Below are 21,457 nucleotides of genomic sequence, written 5' to 3' on the forward strand. Positions count from 1 at the left end.
TTATATTTCTGTTTTTCCCCTTAAGTTTTAGAAAACCTTTGGGAACAATGTTTAAGATGTAGACGTAATCAAAAATTTGTCTGTTAATAATAGTAATGATTATAGCATGACTAGCCCATTTGATAATCTATTCAGATGCCAATTTCTTTATTACTCAGACGTTCTTTAAAGATTACTAATCCTAAATATTGTCATGTTGGTAAAGACAGACTTCCTTGGGCTCCCTCACCAGGTATACTACCAGGTATACTACCTATTAACCTGGAACATTCCTCAGATTGTTATGTAGCTGGGAACCTTGAGAGATGAAGTACACTCTCTTTAGGGCAAAGATGTGGCTTGGTATGACCTGCTGTGAAAATTGAGGATCCCCCAACTCAGTGTTCTTCAGCTGGATGCAGACACAGCATGTACAGCCTCCACATACCCCCCCCCAAAAAAAACACTGGAGCCCAGAGAAAACAAATGTAAACATGCTGGTGCTCATGCTGGTGCTGTGTCATGAAAAATAAATTCCTTTGTCTCTGATCCAGTAGTCTAATGTCTTCTGCCAGCATCCAAAATACTGTAACGGGCTGAAAGGTGAATTAGCTTACAGGTAGGGTCAAATCAAATTCCAGAATGGACATCTATATATTCTGATATTTTGAATTCCTTGCAGTTATTTTTATTGAGGAAGCAGTTGGTCTTCATCTCTGCTCGTTAATTGTTCATTTTTTAAATACAGTCTGTATAATAATGTGCTTTATATATATTCTTTGTATCTTTAGAATGAATCCTTATTACATCCTCTTTTCATAGTTGTTATCATATATAATATGTGTATGTTCTTTTAGTGAAGAAATATGAATTTTTCAGGTCTACTCTATGTTTGTTCAGGTTGGTAATTGCACAAAGTTGTCTGGCTAATGTATTTATAAAGCTGAAATACATGTGTCCTTTCCACCTGAAAGATACTTGTTCTTTAATTTGCATAAATTTCCCATATTTCACTAAGTCATGGGGTCTGCATGGGAATCCTGGGATGGATGGATATGTGTGGGTGTGCGCGCGCGCGCGCGTGTGTGTGTGTGTGTGTGTGTGTGTACCTCTTTCTACTTTCCATAAAGGCATTCTGTGAACAAAGACACTAATGACCTGATGATCTCTTGTTCATATTTCTTCTCTGCTATGTGTTCAGTCCTCTAACAAAAACTGTGAATTGTAGAACTAACCAGCTTCCCATCAGACTCGTGGGTATGCAGACAGTGTCTTGGGCTCTGCAGTTCTGAGGTCAAAGAGCATTCACAAACGCTTCCACATTGAAGATGTGGAGTGCTGGATGGGGGCTGATGTAATAGACTTAAGGGTCAAGGATGATTAGTCAATTTGATCTTGTTTTTTCTTTTGCACGGGGATCTTTTATAGGCTTTTGGAAACCTGAATGTTTCAGGAATTTTCACTCATATTGGCCAAAACCAGTAAGTTTCATATTCCTGCACTGAATATATATAGCAGAATCCAATATGGAAAGCCATAGCTAGAAAATAAATCTCTATCCTGTGCCTTTGATTACCTTCCTTTTTTTTTTTTTTCAGTTTCACCAAGGATAAGGTTTTATTGACTATGAAAACCTCAAACGAATTTTTTGGTTGAATGGTAAACTTTACATGTCTGCTATTCTGTTTGAAATGATCTATTTATAACTTTATCTTCTACATATTTCTGAATTTTGTCCCTGACTACCTTTTTTCCCCAGTAAAACCAATGTTGTTCCTAATTAGAAGTTTAAATTACATCTGCTGCAGTTTGTACACACCAGGGCATATATTTATATAATACTCCTAGCCAGCCAAGATATTTTTCACAACTTCAACATAACATTTTTTCATTAAGTTTTTATTGATGAGGCATTATAAAAATTGTGCAAGAATGTACACAAGAGAAGCAGTTGTGTAACTCAGAAGAGACCTCATAGGAAAACATTTCTTAAATGAAGTTTTCTTACATTTTTTTTTTTATGGTGCAGAAAACCATGTTTTTTTCTTTTTGACCCGTGCTATTCTTTCATGTTTCTGTATAGCTCATTGAGATGAGCTGTTGGAAAGTGAAAATAATCTTACAAACTGAGATATTTCATTAAATTTCAATGAGGTAATTAAGGAAGCTCATTTTCCAAGATACACATTTATTTCAGTAGCTTGAATGTTGCTTAATCAGGAAATGATCAGAATACCAAGTATAGGTAGATTGGGCTGGTTGAGATCAGAGGCTTTGAGAGACAAACTGTTGAAAGGGATGGCGTGGAGGTTAAAACAGCAGAGGTCCTTGCTGTGGGTGGAAGCTAATTGGCTGAAAACATGAATAAGTTATACTTGTTATTCATGTCAAGGAAAAGCCGAGAGAGGAGGAACGGATACATATATCTACCAAGACATTACACTCTGTCACATGTTATTAAATAATAACTAAAGCAGGTCTTTAGACTTATATCACTTTTCCTATAGCAAGTTAGAGGAATGTTGCTCAATTACTTGGCAACGCTTTCTTCTGAATATTATGATTCAGAGTTGGCATTTTTTAGCCAATAAAATATTGTTGAAAAGGTTGCTAAGGAATCCCTAACATAAAACATTTATTACTGGTCACACTGTCCTTGAGCCTGGGGTTATGTTTAAATGCTTTCAATTAAAAGCCTCTGATTTCAAGCCTGGATAATTCTTTCCTTCTTTTTCTGACTCTGTGCTATGTCTAGGTACTCATAGGGTTACTCACATTCATGAGAGATTGATCACTGTTGTGTTCCTGAAACCAAAGATTCTAGCATGATGTTGTCAGACTTAAAGTTAGATTAGATATTGTAGAATAAAATCTTTGACAAATAGATTGATTTTTTTCTTTCCATACCTTTCTACCATTTTCATAAGAGAGACCTGTGGAACCTGGAAAATTCTCTGTGAAGCTACTTTTAGCAAAAGCCTGGCAATAAATCACTTTTTGCCATTTCAGATCCTGTCCTTTAAGCCTTAACTTGCTATTCATCTTCTCTGAAGTTTTCTACCCCTCTAGACTTCCTATAATGCTCTTCTCACTTCTTACATCATTCCACTTTGCCACTTTTTTGAATATCCTTGCAGTGTGCTCCACTGGTGTCATGAATTGTTCCTAAGTATAAGTGATGTCAAAGTAGTTGGTATCTGTATCTGTTCTTAAAAATATCCTCTCAATCCTCATAATCCCCTAATGCAACAAGTCCATTGTAGGTGTTCAGTTAAGCAAGTTACTTTGGAAGTCAATCAAAAAGCTGATGTTAAATAAAATATATAACTGTCTTTAATTATTTTTAACGTAGTTTATTTGTAGTTGAATTGGAATACCCCTCTCAGGTATTTCCACAATAGTATACCCATCACCCATTCACTCATGTTCCACCACCAGACAGCATTGTGTGCTTTCTTCCCTCTTTGTTCTTCTCCCTCCACACTCCCTTCTATTCTTTGTATTTCAGTTCTGTTGTCAGCTTTCAAGGGTTAGTTTTTCAGCTTGAAAGACAGTCATATTTTATGCTTTCTATATTTAGCTGAAAAAGTCAGAATCAGATACCCAACTTGTCTAAGTCAAAAGTGATGGGTTTGAGTCTCAGTACTGTTGTTTCATCAGTCTTGTGATCTTTGGCATATGATTTTACCTCTGTATTTGTATCAATGATTTATTAATCCTTAAATTCCCTCTTAGTCCCAAATTCCCCTTATCAAAAACATCAACATGACCTGGGAACTCATTACAACTGCATGTTACTAGACCCCACCTGAGGCCAATTGAATCAGCTCTGCACACTAGCAAATTCTCCAGGTGATTCTGATGCAGCTAAAGTTTGAGAACTAGTGGGTCTGGAGTATAGTCAGATCCTACAGAAGCTGTATCACATTGTCACTGGACATTGAGGATTGTGTAGTTGTTTCTTGATTGGTATTGAAATCCTGTATCTTGTGTTTCACCTTTAAGATTCAACAGAATGGTTCACTATTGCATTATGTTCAAGTTTACAGATACCCAAAAAATTGCACTTCTCAAGTTCCTATAAAGTGCTGGCAATTGAAGAATGAAAAATCTTTAAGGTGAACCAAGAATATGCAATGGACTAGGGATTAATTTCCAGCTGCACTCTCCTAATTTTGTATTCATAACGTTGCATGCATGCTATGCTACCCATGCAGTGTCTGCTGATATACATTAGATAATTGGGCATCCAGCAGTCCCATTTGCATGCAAAGGTGGTTGCATTTCTCCCATTTATAAGTCTAAAATTAAAGCCCAGTTTGAAGCTGGCTGAAGGTTTGCTGCTAAGAAAATGAGATAAGGAAGAAATGACTTCTGTTAATCTGCTCTTGTGGCCTCTGCCATTCAATCTTTGTTAATTTGTCCTTTGAAATTATACATTGTGTGTTGTAAAGAGAGCTTTCTAAGAGTCTGGGATTTTTAAAAACCTACGTTTATAAGCTGATTGTGTTTATCCATAGTATTGCCCCTAAAACTGTATCCACATGTATGCTGCAGTCTGTTGTTGTGCTATAATTTTGCTTTATGACACATTCATACTTTTTTGGGACCATGTACATCATCTCAAAGAAGAGTTACCACTGGGACAGACTCATAGATGGTGTCTGTGGGCATCATTGCATGTCAATCCAGTCTGCATTCATCAAGTAGCTACTTATGTCCAGTACTGTGCAGGGCTGGATGTATACAGATCAATTAAGGGCAATTTATGCCCTCAAAAAACTCACCATATCTTAGTAGCTCTCTGGTATCTCAGTGCTGAATACATTTTTTAAAGATTTATTTATTTATGCATCCAAGAACTGGGGTACAGGCCAGAGGTGTGGAGGGTGAGAGGATTCACCAGAGACAGTGGGGAACAGAACAGGCAGACTGACTGAAATACACTGCTGAGGGGAGCAGTGGGTGAGTCAGGAGAGGTCTGCTGCGCCATGTGGGTTGCTCTCTGGAGGGCTGGGGATTGAACTCATGCTGCAGTGGCTGTGGACAGTTTCATAGGTCGCGCCTTAGCCCCTTGTGCCACCTGGGAGGGTCAGTGTTGAATATTTTTCCTTAAATGAAGTTTTCTCTGATTCCCCCCATTTGAAGTGATCCTATGCTTCTTTGAGCTCCTGGTTATGCCTAACTTTTGTCCCAGGAAAACAAAGAGTCCAGTGGACCCTAGGGCCAGAAGAGCCAAAGGCCAAAGCACGAAACTGCCATTTGGCTTTTAGATAGGTCATTGGGAGATGTCTGCCTTGCAAGGAGCATACAACCCCAGTTGGGGGAAGTTTGGTGGGGGGGGGGGGATGCTTGAGTGTTTCCTATACTCCCAGAGTAGGTCACAGGGAAGAGAATGTCTATCCAGAAGCATCTCAGAGGAACTTGCCCATGAGTGCCACCTACAGGAACAATGGATTCCTATAAATTCAGTCTCCAGGAGCCAACTGTGAAGTTGTCACATGTCACTCTCCATCAATTGCTTGTATTTGTTTTACTTTGACAAGTAGATTGTAAGCTCCTGAACAACAGACCAGGGTCTTGGAAGATGGTCCTCTTCCAAAATACCTGTCTAAATACAGCATATCAGCAGGAAAAATGTGTGGTGATTTATATGCATTAGTAGTTTCTCATGATAATAAGCAGATCTTTTCTTCTCATTCTAGCCCAGGAGCATACACTTTGATAATACCAAATGAAAATCGAAGAAAACAGATACAAAGAAGTATGTACATCTGTTCATTTAACATTTAGATTGCTTCTCATTTTCTTATAGAGTACAATTGATTTGCTTTGATCTGACGTATTTTTATTTTCTGACTCGTATAGACTCTCCAGATCTCGTCAAGCTTTTTTTTTATTTTATCTTTAGCAATGCTAATTATACTTTAAAAAATTTCCCTATTATAAATGCTTCTAAATTTGTTTCTCTGTGTTAATAGCAGAACTCAAAGCATGATTGTAGAGTACAGATTTCTGTTGGCTTTAAACAACTTCACACCTATTGCCAAAAGATCCAATTTCACACCTATTGCCAAAAGTTCCTGTAAAGTTGGGCTGGCTACAGATAGTTTTATAGGCCTATGACTACTTTTGAAATAAGCATATTATATGTGAAATGGACCACGAACAAATTTGTCTGTTGACAGATCTTGGCACAACTGGAAGGCAACTCTCTAAAGGGTCTCCACCAGACAGGTAGCTCCCTGGTAGTATAAGCAGGTCAGTGCAGAACTTATGATCAGTTATGGAGACTGACAATGGGCATTGCTTGCAACAGGTTCTGACATCTCACAAGATTTTGACTTAAATACCTAACAGAAATGTAAGACTTAGCATGCTCTGTGTTCTTGAAAACTTCCAAAATACCTGAATATTTTATAAAGTATTTTTCTCTAATAACTAAAAAACATCATAAGTGGACATTTGGAACCATCAGGTCTCATGGCAAGGATGAGGATCAGAACCTGAACAGAATTAGTGTCTCTCTGGCGCCCCCTGTTGTCACTCACATGTACATGTAGGGACTGAGCACTGTTCTTTAAGGCTCACTCTGCCTAGTGGTTCCATTCCAGGAACAAGAGTGGAGGCTGCCCTCCCCCTAACCCTGCAATGCAGAGCCCTCACCCCTTGTAGTTATAATTATCTTGGGGAACATTTAAAATAAAATGAGTATGGCCCTCAGAATTTTCTGGGTATATGTGTTTGTCTGTGTGTGAAAAGTTCTTATTGACATAAAAGTACAGTAGTTTAGCACATGTTCTCTATAGGAAACGCTCATTGAACATGAATTTGTGTAGGATTTTAAGAATGCCAGAAAAGGAGAAAAAGCTAACTTAGTAGCTCAGGCTGTTCTTCAGATTTGCACCTTATGTTCAAGATCCTTAGAGAGGTGCATGGGACCCTGAGGGGTTAGGACTAAATGGTGTAGTTAACTGTCCTCTGATGGTTGTTTGTTATGGTTTCAAGGGACCGGTTTGTTTTTCACACTAATAATGAACGATTTGGTATTTCTCACCTGGCTTAGTTGCTGAGAAAGAGCTGGAGGACCTGGAGAAGTGGAAGGAACAACACAGAGCAAAGACAATTTCTCTGGCTCCAAGTCAGCTAGGTAAGCCTGCAGACCTGTTGTCTGAAAGGGTGAGCACAGGGCCACCCAAGGATCCTCTTAGCATCTTGCCTACACGTCTTTGAAGTCTTTGAATGGATGGTATAGGTTGTTGGGTGCTGTTGCTTGGAATGGAATGAATTTTTTTTAAGATTTATTTATTTATACATAAAAGAGCTGGGGTACAGGCCAGAGGCGTGGGGGGCGGGGGTGAGAGGATTCACCAGAGACAGAGTGGGAAACAGAACAGACTGACCAAAGAACACTACTGAGGGGAACAGCGGGCGAGCCAGGAAAGGTCTGCTGCCCATGTGGGTTGCTTCCTGGCTGGCCAGGAATTGAACCCATGCTGCAGAGGCTGCTGACAGCCTCATAGGTTGCGTCTCAACCCTTGCACCACCAGAGAGGCCCCTGGAATGAATTTAAAGTTGAAACTCATTGAATCTGCAGCTATATTGTTTCTGATTTTTTGTAAGAAGCAGACGTGTGATGCCACAGTGATCTGGCACACAAGTGATGGCTTAATTGCTAGATAATTCAGAGCCTCTTGGATGAAAATCAGCTCTGATGAAACTTACCTGGGGGCTGCATACACCTTGTCATAGCCAGGGGGGCGGGGAGAGTGGGGGGGTGGGGGGTGGACAAAAGCTATCACAGCACATTGATCATGGCAGTTAAATGATAATGTGAAAAATGTAATGGAGAGTCAATCCCAAAGCCCAGATGAGAGTGAACTAGGGACTCAGTGTTAGGAATAAAAAGAAACGTTACCTGTGTATTCAGTCTACAGGTAGAGACCTCTGAGCGTCTGCTGCCTGTGTGGTGAATCATTTGGGCAGCCTTTGCCTGGTGCTTGGATCATTCAGTGGGGATGCCACCTAATTGGTATCATTCATGTCCTTTCTTCCCTTTTCTGTTCCATCAGCAGCTGAGAAATTAAAGGACTGGATACATAGTTTCCACAGATTTAGTTACTACAAAATCAGGAGTCACTGTCCCATAGTTTTAGAGAAACACTTCTTTCCAGGTGAAAATAAACTAACTTGAAAATCATGTAATGAAACAAATTAACATTATCAACCACATCCCTCTTTTTTCTTATGAAAGGTGTCAATCTCATCTTTATGCTGAAAAAATCAGATTTGAGGGGTATGATCAGGAAACATCTCTGTCCTTCCAAATTGACCCCTCAAACCAGTTATTTTAGACTAGTTTTCCTAATATTCTTTGTCTGAAATTAGATTGTTTTGTTTTTTCTCAAATATAGTTATACAGCTAATTCTAGGCATAAACCATTTCCATAGTTAATGTTCATTCTTAGGTACTAGTCAACCTTTGGTTACTAATAGAGATAAAAGTTTCTTCCCTGCTTTGACCAGGACTGTTTTGGTTTAAAAAAAAAAAAAACACAAAGAATTGAGACTCTGACCCCTCCCAGGTCAAAGGGAGAAGGGAAACAGAGAGTTAGGGCTTCCTAATGCACTGATTATAGATTCTTCAAGTTTTGGTGTGTGCTTCCTGCACATTCCCCCCTGGGGATCTGTGTGTTCTGCAGGTCCCACCTTGCTTGCCATCCATCTCTCTCCTGGATTTTCCTGATGGAGATAATACACTTTCCTCCTGGCAGCACGAGGCTTTCCAGTTGGCTCTCGTGGGCTGTCTTTGCAGGGCTCCATTGTTCCTCTGGATGGCTTCATGGGCAAATCCCTTAGATTGTCATTCTCTCTCATGACAACCCAGAATGGGAGTACAGAAGCCAGGCTACTTAGCACTCAACCACCTTCTTGGTGAAATGTCTGAGTTGCCATCTGAAGGCAGCCTTGGGCCTTTGGACTTTGCCTTTCCTGGCAATGGCGTCACTAGGGTCCTTAGTGTTGGAGATACAGGCTGAGCTATCCAAGAATTTATATTAAACCTTTCTTGCTCATCTTGACAAAAACATTCCTTCTTCCCCAAACATGACCATAGAAATGGAATTCACAAAGACATATTTCCTCAGGATCCCATCTCCGTTTAACCTAGTCAGCCACTTTTGTAGGGCAAGGGAAGTTCCTACTTAAAGTTCCCCGAACTGGTTTTCAGTTACCCCATTGCAGAACCTACTTAGGAGTCCCATTTCTTTACTTTGGCATTTGGAGCATTTGCCACCTACTGTCTTGGAAGGTTAGCCAAAAGTGAGCAGAAATCTCATTGTAGCTTTCTGTAATAGGATGATCCTTGATATGTGTGTAGGAAGAGGTATTTGAAAAGAAAAATGTTGAATGTATTAAACTTTTTTTTAAAGATTTATTTATTTGTGCACACAAGAGCTGGCGTACAGGCCAGAGGCGCGGGTGGGTGAGAGGATTCACCAGAGACAGAGTGGGGAACAGAACAGGCAGACTGACTGAAATACACTGCTGAGGGGAGCAGCGTGCAAGACAGAAGAGGTCTGCTGTGCCATGTGGGTTGCTCCCTGGCCGGCCAGGGATCGAACTCATGCTGCAGGGATCGAACTCAGAGGCTGCAGATTACTTCATAGTGCTGTGCTTAACCTCTTGTGCCACTAGGGAGGCCCAGAATGTATTAAACTTTGAGATGAGGTTTGAACAAAACCTGCAGATACTTGGGTATCTTTCTCCATTTTTGTCTTTCTCAACTCTTCCCTGAGCTTTCTATCCCTTAAAATATCAGAATTGTTCTAGGAGATACTGATAGTAACTGTAGTATTAGATAAAAGCTTCAAGAGTCTTTACTATCCCACCCCCCAACTCCATCACCTGCAACAAAGTTAACCAAGCCAAACAGGCATTATTTACCTTTTGAGATTCAGAAGAAAAGTTTCTGTGGTGTCTTTATTAGTTCAATTACCAAAACTATGGTGAAAGCAAATTGTTCTAATGCATCTTCTATGACATGAATCTTTCAGAGAACAGACAGGTTTTGTGACCAAAGCACCAGAGAATGATTTCAAAGGAATCTTTGTGATACAAACACCAACCTTACATAAACATTGAAAAATCCCTACTAAACAGCAAATGTTAAATGACTGCCAACCTGTAAGGATTTCTGGCCCCAGATTAGTGTGTACATATATAATCTAGCACTCATATTTTTCCTTTGGATACCTAAAGAGAAAACAGTGAATAGTATGAATTGACAATTACTAACTAGAATATTCTCATTGTACTGTTAAGAACTTGGTTGTAAGGATTATATATTTGTCTAATAGCAAACCCCCTAAGGTCATCTGAATTTTACTACTTGATTATAGGGCAAAAGAGTCAGAGAAGAAAAGTAATGCAAGAGTCACTGAATTGTCATATTCAAGCTGGAGAAATATACTAGAATTTTCAAGACAGGTTTTATTTCTTATTTAGCATAAATGTTCAGGTATGATTTCAATCTATATGAAAACTTGAAACCCTACGTGATTGAAAATCCTTAGGATTGTCCTCTTGTTTCAGGAATATGGTCTCGTATAGCTGTTTTCTCTTTTACTTTTATTTTTTAAAGGTTGTACTGGTTTACAATCCTGTGTGGGATTCAGAGGTATAAGATCACACACTTTAGATATATGTTACCACATCATGCCTATCCCACTGTTTTCTCTTTTAAACAGTTACCATTTTTAAATATTTTATGAAGAAAGCTGGTTTTGTCCTGATTTTCAGGAGTGTGAAAATGCTAAAGAAATTCATAGTGTAGACATATCGTGTGTTAATTAGTCCTCGATGGCTGACATTTCAACTTAATATTCATGTTTCACCTTTTTGACTCTTTTTTTTCCTTAGGTGGAAGCCAATCAGAGGCTGAAGTCAGGCAGAAACAACAAATACAGCTGACGCAATCTAAATACCAGCAAAAGGTCAGAATCCATCTCTTTTAGTTTAATTTTGGCAAGGAATTTGAGTAACAGCACTTTCATGTAACCATGAAATAACACAGTAACTTTACCAAAAGCATAAAACATTTCAACCAATTGCAAAAGAAAACTCTCAACATCAAACAAATCAGGATGTGATAATTAAATAGGTAAATATCCAGAATTCTTATCCAAGAGATTTATCAGTTAGCAGGATCCTTGTCTAAGAAATTTTTTTTGAGTTTAACTTTACTATGTTTTGAATTTTTGGTTCCAAGAACATGGATTTGTTTGCCTTGTGAAAGTAGTGAAAAAAGAAAGATTTAAAATGTGCAGTGATTTCCAAATGGACTCTGACTTTTACAATATGGAAAAATGATTTGCTCTTCCTTATTCCCACCTCAGGGTGGTAGGAAAGGGGAGAGAGACAGAAACCAAGAAATACAAAGAAAGAAATGTCATGGGCAGGGGATGTAGCCTGACCATTCTCTATGATCAAAGTAGCCTGATGACAAACCTACAATCAAGGCTAGAGAGAGCACAAACAATACCATAATTTGCTGTTCATTATAATATTGTGTTCCAGAGGTTCAAAGTAAAAAACAGTAACTTTATTCTGTTCTCTGTAATCTCAATATGATTTAGCTAAAAAGAGAGGAATCTATAAGAATCAAGAAGGAAGCTGAAGAAGCTGAAATCAATAAAATGAAGACAATTCAAAGAGAGAAGGTAAAGCAGGAAAAAGGATGATCAGCTAACATTTAATGGGGACTTACTATGTGCCTGATTCTCTTCTAGATGCTGTCTATATTTTAACTCATGAAATATATATTATTCTTAGTACTCAAGTTTGCAAATGAGGAAGCTGACACAAAGGGTAGATTACTGGCCCCAGGTTCAGAGTCAGTATACAGAAGTAGGGTTCAAAAAAAAAAAAAAAAAGAAGTAGGGTTCAAAAAAAAAAAAAAAAAAGAAGTAGGGTTCAAGTACAGGTGCACTGGCTTCAGGGCTAGAGTTCTTATCACCACATGGTTTCACCTTCCAGGCTAGTGATCAAAGTAGCAGCTGGCTATTTGGCTAGATGGCAAGGCAATTAATAACAATGGCAATCAGTGATATACTTCCATATTTGCATACAAATATTGAAATTTCCACGGTATGAAAGAAACATATCTCCCTTAATGATAAAAGAAAAAGTGTGAATTTGCATTTCAGTATTAGTGAGGCAATCTGTTCTCAACCTCAATGTTTTGGGCTTTGATCCTTATTTGGGGCCTTAGAACAGAAATATTTTCAGAACTGCTCATCTGCTGGAGTCCCCTTGCTCCTACTTCCGGTCCCTATGATGTCCTAGGCAGTACATTTTAGATCGTGAGGTTTGGAGGAAAGGTGACTCCTGGTGCTGACTGCCAAGTTGACAGCTACTGCAGATTTAAGCCATGGAGACACAAGCCCTGTGTCTGTTGTCTGTCTACATCACTTTCTCTCCATTCCTCCTTCCCTTTCTTTCATATCTTTTTTTTTTATTTTTTTTGAGATTTATTTTTATTTATTTATACAAGCACTGGGTACAGTCAGAAGCGCTGGAGGGTGAGAGAATTCACCAGAGCCAGAGTGGGGAGCAGAGCAGGCAGAAGGACCGAAGTACACTGCTGAGGGTAGCGGCGGGCAGCAGGAGAGGTCTGCGCGCCATGTGGGACCCTCCTCCAGTGGCCGGGGATCGAACCTGTGCTGCAGAGGCTGCAGGTGCCACCGGGGAGGCCCCAGATCTTCTTTTATTTATTTATTTATTAAGGGAATTGTTAGCTATATTTTTATTTTTTTTTAAATAATAAATTTTATTTTTATATTCCCCCATACAATTGCAAACGCCCCATTCTGACCCCAATCCTTCCCCTCCCGCCCCCCACCCCCCAAAAAGTGTCTCTGGTTCATAGTTTTCTGTTGATTTTGATTTTCACTTTCTTATATTCATTTTCCTGGTCCCTTATTTAAGTTTTCTAGATTCCTGCTATGAGTGAGACCATCCGGTATTTTTCTTTTTCTTTTTGGCTTATTTCGCTGAGCATGATCCCTTCCAGCGCCATCCATGTTGCTGCAAATTGCATGTGTTTATCTTTTTTGAATGCTGAGTAATATTCCATGGTATATATGTACCACATCTTCTTGATCCAGTCATCTATTTTTGGGCATTTGGGTTGTTTCCAAAGCTTAGCTATTGTAAACAGTGCTGCTATAAACATAGGGGTGCAGACTTGTAATCAGGGAAATGCAAATCAGAACTAGCAGAGATACCATCTCACACCAGTGAGAATGGCACATATTAAAAAAACTAGCAACAACAAATGTTGGCGAGGGTGTGGAGAAAAAGGAACTCTTCTGCACTGTTGATGGGAGTGCAAACTGGTCCAACCACTATGGAGAGCTGTGTGGAGATTTCTGGACCTACTAAACATAGAGCTTCCATATGATCCAGCAATTCCACTCCTAGGTATTTACCCAAAGGACACAGAAGCATCAATTCCCAGATCTTCTTTTAAAGATTAAATGTTGGTTAAAAATGTACACCTGACTACCAAGATATTTTTAGTACTTAGAGTTAATAATGTCAAAAGCAGATAGCTCATGGACTGCACTAGAGTATGCATGACTTTTCTTCCCCTAAAGAAAGCATTCTGTTGTGCTATGTGATTTTGGACAATCCCTCAGCCCTCTGAACTATTCCTGTAAAATGAGTCTGTAAGCTGGGCCTCTCCGGTGGCGCAGCGGTTGAGCACTGGGTTGCGAAGCTGCCCGCAGCCTCTGCAGCGCTGGTTCGATCCCCGGCTGCTCCCCGGCCACTGGAGGAGGGTCCCACATGGCGCACAGACCCCTTCTGCCGCCCGCTGCTCCCCTCAGCAGTGTACTTCGGTCCTTCTGCTTGTTCTGTTCCCTGCTCTGGCTCTGGTGAATTCTCTCACCTTCCTGCACTTCCGACTGTACCCAGTGCTTGTATAAATAAATAAATAAATTAATTAAAAAAAATGAGTCTTTAAGTTCTACCTCCTCTTCTCCCAAGGCTATCTGTAAGATGCATCTGTAGAGAAATAGTCTTTGGGGGTGAAAACTCTAATGAAATGCTGGAGGTATAAAAAAGAATACATGAATAGTGTTCATAAAGTTTAATTCAGCAATCTATTCCCAGTTGATCAGTCAGCTATTACATTTTCTTTGAAAATATTTTTACGTCAATATTTTAAAACCAGTCTTCCTTGCTTTCTACTTCTCTATTCTGCATTCTTATTCATCCAAATTTTTCTCCCCCTCCCCTCATTTCTTCCTTTAAAGGTAGGTTCACACTTTGATCCTTTGATGGTAGAAGACGTTTCTCCTTTATAGAGCATAGTATGTCTATATTTCAGGTAGAACTAAGAAAATCATCAAATTACAACCTGGAACTGAAGTAAAAGGCTTGTAGATCTTGAAGAATTATTGAATTACAACCTCTTATCCTAAGTCATTTATATATTGTTATTTAATGATCATAATTGTTTGGTTTGTGGGTCACTTATAGCTCATTTCTTGATAGACCATATAATGCATACTGTTCAGAAATGTTACTGGTTGAATTAAAGCAGAATTTTCCCCTTTTCACATTAGAAATTAATTATAGACATTTCAATTGGCTTGACTTTTCTAATGTGACAACTGTAATGATCATTGTTATAAATCTGCTCAAAAGTGAGAGATGGGGAAAGCATTGATATGTAGATCCTTCCCAATCAAAGTGTGGTTTTCAAACCAGCAGCATCAGTTGTTAGTAATACAGAATCTTGAACCCCACCCCACACCTTTTGAATCAGCATCTTCATCTTATCAAGCTCCCCAGGTAACTTTTGTGCATGTAAATGTTTGGGAGCACGAGTCTAAACCGCCATAGAAGAGAAAGAACAGCCAGCCTTGGTGCTTCCACAAACCTGATTTTTTCTGCCTAATTGGCCTACACTGCCACCACGACCTGGCACTTCTGTTGTGCAAAAATCTGTGACTTTCCATACTAAATGTAAGCTTGTTTAGTACTTTATGTAAGAGAAAAGAAAAACAGATATTAACCATCCAGAAATGGCATATTTCACATTGCCAGTGTAAAAATGGCCAAGGGATGTGATAATGGCCATGTTTAGGGAGCACTTACTCTTTAAAATGCACAGCAAACACACGTGGATAACAGCCTGCAGAATACCACCCTCCTCCCCAGGCAAATGGCTGCTGCCCAGGGACTCTGAGCCAAGTAGAATCCAAGCCTATTGCATCCAAGAGCCTGTAATTGGCCTCTGGTCTTAATCTCCCTGGCCCTTCAGTTTTCCCTCTCCCAAAAGGGGTCAGCAGGGAACACTCATCCTAATTGTTCATCACCTATATTCCCTGCCAGCATTTGTGGGTATTCTTTGATCCTTAATAAGCACACATGTACAAAAGGCAGCCAACTCTGTAGCATCTGATCATGTCAGTGGGGTCCAGGAAGAGTTAATCTCATGGGGAAGGGTAAGTTCAGAGAGGACATTGGGATGCTTCAATCAAACATGCATTCCCTTTACGAGAGTATGCTGATGCTATATATTTTTTCCAGGGGTCTACTGGAGCATCTTTGTACTGACTCATCAGAGTGAATTGTTACATTTTCAGAATTATTGTGAACTAATTGACTTCTTTATTGGTAGCTTGAAATGGGCCAAGGGAGGAGTATTTTCGCCATGGAAATAAGTAAATGCGACAACCAACATCCTCTCTTCCTGTTAGAACTGGTTGTTAAGCATCTGTCAGGCCACCACTGCTTAGTCTGGAATTAAAGGGGTCCTCCCTCACCCTCCCCTGGCACCAGCATTCCAAAGCCAAACCTAAGAAGGGCAAAGATTATGAAGTATTTGTTGTATTATGTGTCTGATGCTTACAGATTTAAAAAAAGATTATAAGCCATGTGGTAGTCAGTATTCTGACACCCACTCCTCCCCCTCATTCTAATCCATAGAACCAAGGGATATGTTATGTGGCCAAAAGGAATTAAGTTTGGAGGTGGGTTTGGAGGTAGAATTAATATTCCTAGTCAATTTGCCTTCCAACAGGGTGTAGCCTGCATTATACAGGTGGGATCAATGTAACCAGAAGTGTCCTTAAGTTAGAAGAGGGGCAGAGACCTCAGTGGGGTCTTAAACAATGCTTAATGTATTTCTAGTTTTGAAGATGGAATCAGTGGTCATTAGCCCAAGGAATGTGTGAAACCTCTAGAGGCTGAAATGGCAAGGAATCTAATTTTCCTTTGGCGCTTCCAGAAGGAACACAGTCCTGCTGACACCTTGATTTTATCCCATTGAGACTCATTTTGGACTTCTAGCCTTCAGAACTGTAAAATCATTAATAAATTTGTATGATTATCATTAATGATTTGGTTATTTGTTACAGCCGCAATAAGAAACAGATATAACCCTTGTGTTTTATAATGATGTTTTTATTTCTTTTTCTGGAAATTATATATTGCAAAGAAAATACCTCTAAAATATTAGAGCATCACAGAAAAAGAAAGTTGCTAAAAAATAAAGGCAGTATACTAGATGAAAGTGCTTTGCCTGTGGACCTTGCTGCATAAGTAGACGAGGTTTCTATCCTCACAGTAAGTCATTCATCCAAATTTAGTGCTGTGGTGGTAAATCTCCACCTTAATTTTCCTTCCTAATCACATCAATAAATTAGGCAATAAATTTGTTTTTCCAGATGTTCATGATGCCCCAAAACTTGAGAAATTAAAATCTTTTCAGTGCCCTCTGTTCAAACCTCTTGGGCAGCAAGCACCTCACTCCCTGGAGTACGGTAGCCCTCTTCCCATTATCTCCTTTTCCCCCATGAACAATTCTTGCTTGTTTAAGGTTGATCTCTATGTAGAAATTCTCCTTTTCCTTAGTCCCACACAAATTCTTCATTTAGTTATCTGCCTTTTGGGGAATCTAAGAAAGTTATGAGCCCAAGTCTCCATAAAAACATAGTCCTAATGTACAGTTCACCTGTGAATCCAGGTTAGAAACAACAGTTTTGAGTGTTACTCAGCTCCCTGTCAACCATGTCTTTGATGAGTCTGCACTTAGAGGCACTTTGTGAATATTTGTGAAACTGTTGAGAGCATTTTCCAAATGCCTACTTCTGTGCTTTTTTCCTGTTTATCTTATACTACTTGCAAGCGTCTATCCCTAACCTTTTTTACATACTGCTTCCATTGTTCTTGAGTCTATATTCCTAGTAAACTTTTGAAAATTTCTGGGCACTGATCTATGCATATTATTATTCTTGACATCTAACATAATACTAGATATGAAATAGGCATTTGATTAATGTTTGTTGTTCAGTGGAGACTTAGTAATATTAAATGATTTGTTTACAGTCACTCAGTAAGTGATGGTAGACCTAGAATTGATTCCACAATTTCTTCAGGATTTCATGTTCTTAGATATTTTACATTTTGTGTATATGTGTATGTGTGTGTGTGTGTGTACATATTTGAGTGACTCATTAACTCACTGTTAAATGGAAAAGAACAAACAAATACTAGATACTAAATCCAAGTATCTGGAATAGTACACTAAAATAGGTAACTACATTGGTAGGTAATAAACAAAATTCCTCACATACGCTAGCATTTTGCCAGAATACTCCTCTATCAACTTTTGAGGGATAAACAGATCTTTGGATAAAATTTAGTGGCTATATATTTGTTTTTATGAATTGAATTCAATAATAACCTATTAATGAAGAGATTAAACCTGTTTTTCACATTTTGGATCTTGCTAAGGAACCCAGCCCTGGCACTTATGTGATTTTTCTCTCTAGCATTCCTTCAAGTGGCATATCTAGTATTGGTTTAATCAATACCTACTGTTTGCTTTCTGTCTTTTATTTACCCTTTTAATTTTTTTTCAGAGGCATGTGAATCTCATTACATGTGTAAGGATTTTTCTTCCAGATTCAGATCATGCTTACTCTGTTTTACAATTTCCCATTAGTTTGCTTCCCAGAGTTCTGTGTTTCATTAATAATCTAGTTACTTTGTATTATAATTGATTCCCATAGATTATAATAAATGTCCTTTTTTTTCTTCCTGAAACTGAAATCATCCATTTTGTCTTTTAAAATGAAACTAGTAAGAATTTCTGTGTGAATGAAGACTTTCATGGAAATAAACAATAAGAATAATTTTTGCCTCTTATTGGAAAACTAGAACCAAATGTATGTCAGGATTTGGAAGTGATGATTTCTATTATTCCCTTTTCACAGGTCTTCCTGCTGGGCAAATCCAATTCGTTTTATTAAAGCAAACCCAGCTGCTTGTGTCTCCTTTGGATTCACTTTAAGCTTCAAGTTTCCTCTATGGTGTGGAAATTATTTCAATTCTCCATTAAATTTGTTGTCTAGGAATTTTACTTGCTTTTCATGGGCAAGTTTAAAAAAAAAAGACAGTTGTGTCATAATGAACAAAAAGCAAGTGTTCCTTGGCTATTGAAATTGGATTAAAATACACAGAATCATGGAGACAGTAATATCAAATATGAAGTCCTTTGTCTCTAGACTCTGTAAAAAACTAATTAAAAAAGAGAGAGAGCATTCTTTTCAAGCGGATTTTTTAAAAATGACATTTGCTGTTCAGTCTCTCAACAGCTTTAAGTGTCTGCTTCTCACTCATAAGGGAGTTGAGTTGGCTTATTGAAAATCTTTTCCTGAATGCTTTAGTGGAATGTGAGTGTATATATAAATATTGCATGAACTGTTTAACCATTCATTATTTTATCTTAACATACTTGGTGCAGAAATTTCATGTTTCCTTCAGAACATTTTGAAAAACTGCTTAAAATATACATGAAATTATTATTTGAACTAAAGAATAATAATGTGAAATACTGACTCTGTGATTATACTAACCAGTTGGAAAGGGGAAGTCATGGAAAGAACTCTGGGCTCCTGGCTCTGAGTGTAGTGCTCATTGGTTGGAAGAGGAATGTTCCCTAGGGAGCCCTGGTAGACTACTATTGGACTATGAAGTCTACTTAAGCCTGAGGATTTTGGACCTTGGGTAAATTTACCATCATGGTTCTACTTGAAGCTTCCCTCACAGATTACGTTTTGATATTTGCCATTTCAGAGCAATAAACTAGAGGAGAAAAGAAGACTTCAAGAAAACCTAAGAAAAGAAATATTTAGAGTGCATCATCAATAGTAAGTTTGTGTTTTCAGAATTTTCTACCTATGTTGTTCATTCTGCTCTTAAATTCTAGTGATGCATTATTGGCTGTTAAATTATATAATTACTCTGTCATTATATAAATGAGTTTTTAAGGTTGGGGTCATCTATACTCAGCAACGTATTCTTTACTGGTCAGTTAATTAGAAATAATACTAATGAATTTGAGGGATTCCCCATTCTAAATAATGGAGGGTTTGATCCTTTGATGACCCTGGGTTCTTCTAGTTATGTTGACTACCAAACACTGACATAAGGAGGAGAGTATTTGAAAAGAAGGGACTAGGCACTTATTAACTAATGGGCTGATGATTATTACATACTTATATATCTATAGCCAAGAACTGAGAAATCATTTAAGTTATTGGCAAAGCTCCCAATTTCTGATCATATACCATGGTATTTTTTCTATTGTCCAATATGTATAGGGCAACTCTTATGTGGTTTACAATGTAGTTAATCTATTCTGTGAAGTAGACTTTAAATATAAGATTATATCCTAATTCTAACTAGATTGCTGGCAAACTGCTTAAAAAAGTAGACAAAACCAATGAACCATATTTCTGGTTCTACTTTAATTCCAAATGTGATACAATTAAAATTAAGCAGATATGTGTTAAAAATCTTAGTTCCATTCTTTAGATGTGACCTTGGACAAACATCTAAACATCAGTTGATTTTCTTTAATAGAGATGATAATCTCTCTTCATATACCATTTGTAAGCATTAAATAAAGTATCTTATATAAATGTCACAAAAGTACCTGAATTTTATTGGGACTTGAAATGAAATTTTACAGAGGCTCTTGTCGAATAAGATCATACAACTTTCATTTTATATACACTGCATAATAATTTCTGTTCTCACCGGAACTGGCAATTGACCTCCTGGTTTTATATGGATAGCTCTCTGACTGCTTCCTCATCCCTCTTCCTATTATTGTACCTCACTGGTGAATTTAAAGTTATTTTGATGTTGGGTTGCACACATGTGACTTCCTAAAGTATACTGCTTCTAAGCACAATGTCCTTTGATTTTCTCATTGCACTGAAATTATCCTGCCTCTGTCATAAGCATTTCCTTGCTTTAAGACTCAGAGGTGTTAGTGGAAAATGTCAAGTTTTTCACTTCTTCATTTTGCCCTTTGGTAAGTTAAGTACTTGACCTCTGTTAGGCCACAAAATGCATGGTAGATGGGATGAAGTTGAGCGGAAGTGTTAATGAGGGGTGTTTTCCTTTGTAAGGAATTATCCTCCTTTATATCCTAGAATCCAAGACCCTACTCTTCTTCTAAGGCAGGCATGTGAGTGTGACAGACTAGATGGGAAGCTAAATACCAGGATATATTGGCTGTCTTCATGAGAGAAAGTGTAGAGAGTTGGTAAGAGAGAAAAAATGATTAACAGGGTCAATGGATTATTGCCTTAACTTTATGGGCAGTGAAAGCAAGAGAGTTTATTTCTAGGAGTTCAGATAAGGGAAGGCAACAATGAAGGCATTAGTGGACTAGAATCACCAGAAGAGCAACTGGATTTACTCTGTGGCATCCTAGTTTTACCCTAGAAAATGGAACCAATCAGTAATGTTAGGTACAGGCTAGGAAGTTGAACAAGTCCATTCTCTGCAGTTTTAAATTTAAACATTTTAGTTTATATACATGTTGATTCTCATGATAGACACCTGAACCACAGGTAATGTTATAATGTTACTTCAATAAAAAAAAAAAATTAGTGAATAGCAAAACAAAACCAAAAATTATCCAGTAAAGGAGGAGAGTCTCTTGTAGTTTAAAGGATGTAGGAGGTTGTAACCAACCTCCCTTCTTTCCTAGTCTCCCAGCTTCTTGAATTTGTGTTTTACTAAATGCTAGAGATCAATCACCCTTTTTCTGTAAAGGGAAAAAAAGAGTTTTACCCTCAGCCACCTCACACACTATCAGTGGAGCTGAATTCAATTACACGCACATTTCACTCTCACTCTCTCCTCTGCTTATCGCGAAAGTCCCAGTTAACTAGGAAAAAGAGAAGCTGGCTAAAAATGAGAAGTATCTCAAATTGATTTTTAAAGCCTATTGAGAAACACAAGAAGAAGTATATGTGTGAGTTTTTTAAAGAGTATTTTGTTTTAGACCACTGTTGAAATTAAACGAGCAATAGTTCATGAAATGAATGACCATTATATAGCTAGAAATATGAAAGGGACTTCTTAGAAAAGATGGATCCTCTGT

General features: G+C 38.2%; 1 protein-coding gene across 1 annotated transcript in view; it reads left to right on the forward strand.

Annotated features, from left to right (window-relative positions):
- EPSTI1 (epithelial stromal interaction 1) overlaps positions 1 to 21,457 on the forward strand; it is a gene marked incomplete at both ends in the record, with an annotated part of 86,845 nt that overhangs the window by 18,985 nt on the left and 46,403 nt on the right. The window contains 6 exon segments of the mRNA XM_084234892.1: positions 1,408 to 1,460; positions 5,685 to 5,743; positions 7,046 to 7,129; positions 10,900 to 10,973; positions 11,616 to 11,699; positions 19,132 to 19,205. Of these exon segments, the coding sequence (XP_084091018.1) occupies positions 1,408 to 1,460; positions 5,685 to 5,743; positions 7,046 to 7,129; positions 10,900 to 10,973; positions 11,616 to 11,699; positions 19,132 to 19,205 (428 nt within the window).

The sequence above is a fragment of the Talpa europaea genome (genome assembly GCF_964194135.1).
Source record: "Talpa europaea genome assembly, chromosome: 6".
NCBI lineage: Eukaryota > Metazoa > Chordata > Mammalia > Eulipotyphla > Talpidae > Talpa > Talpa europaea.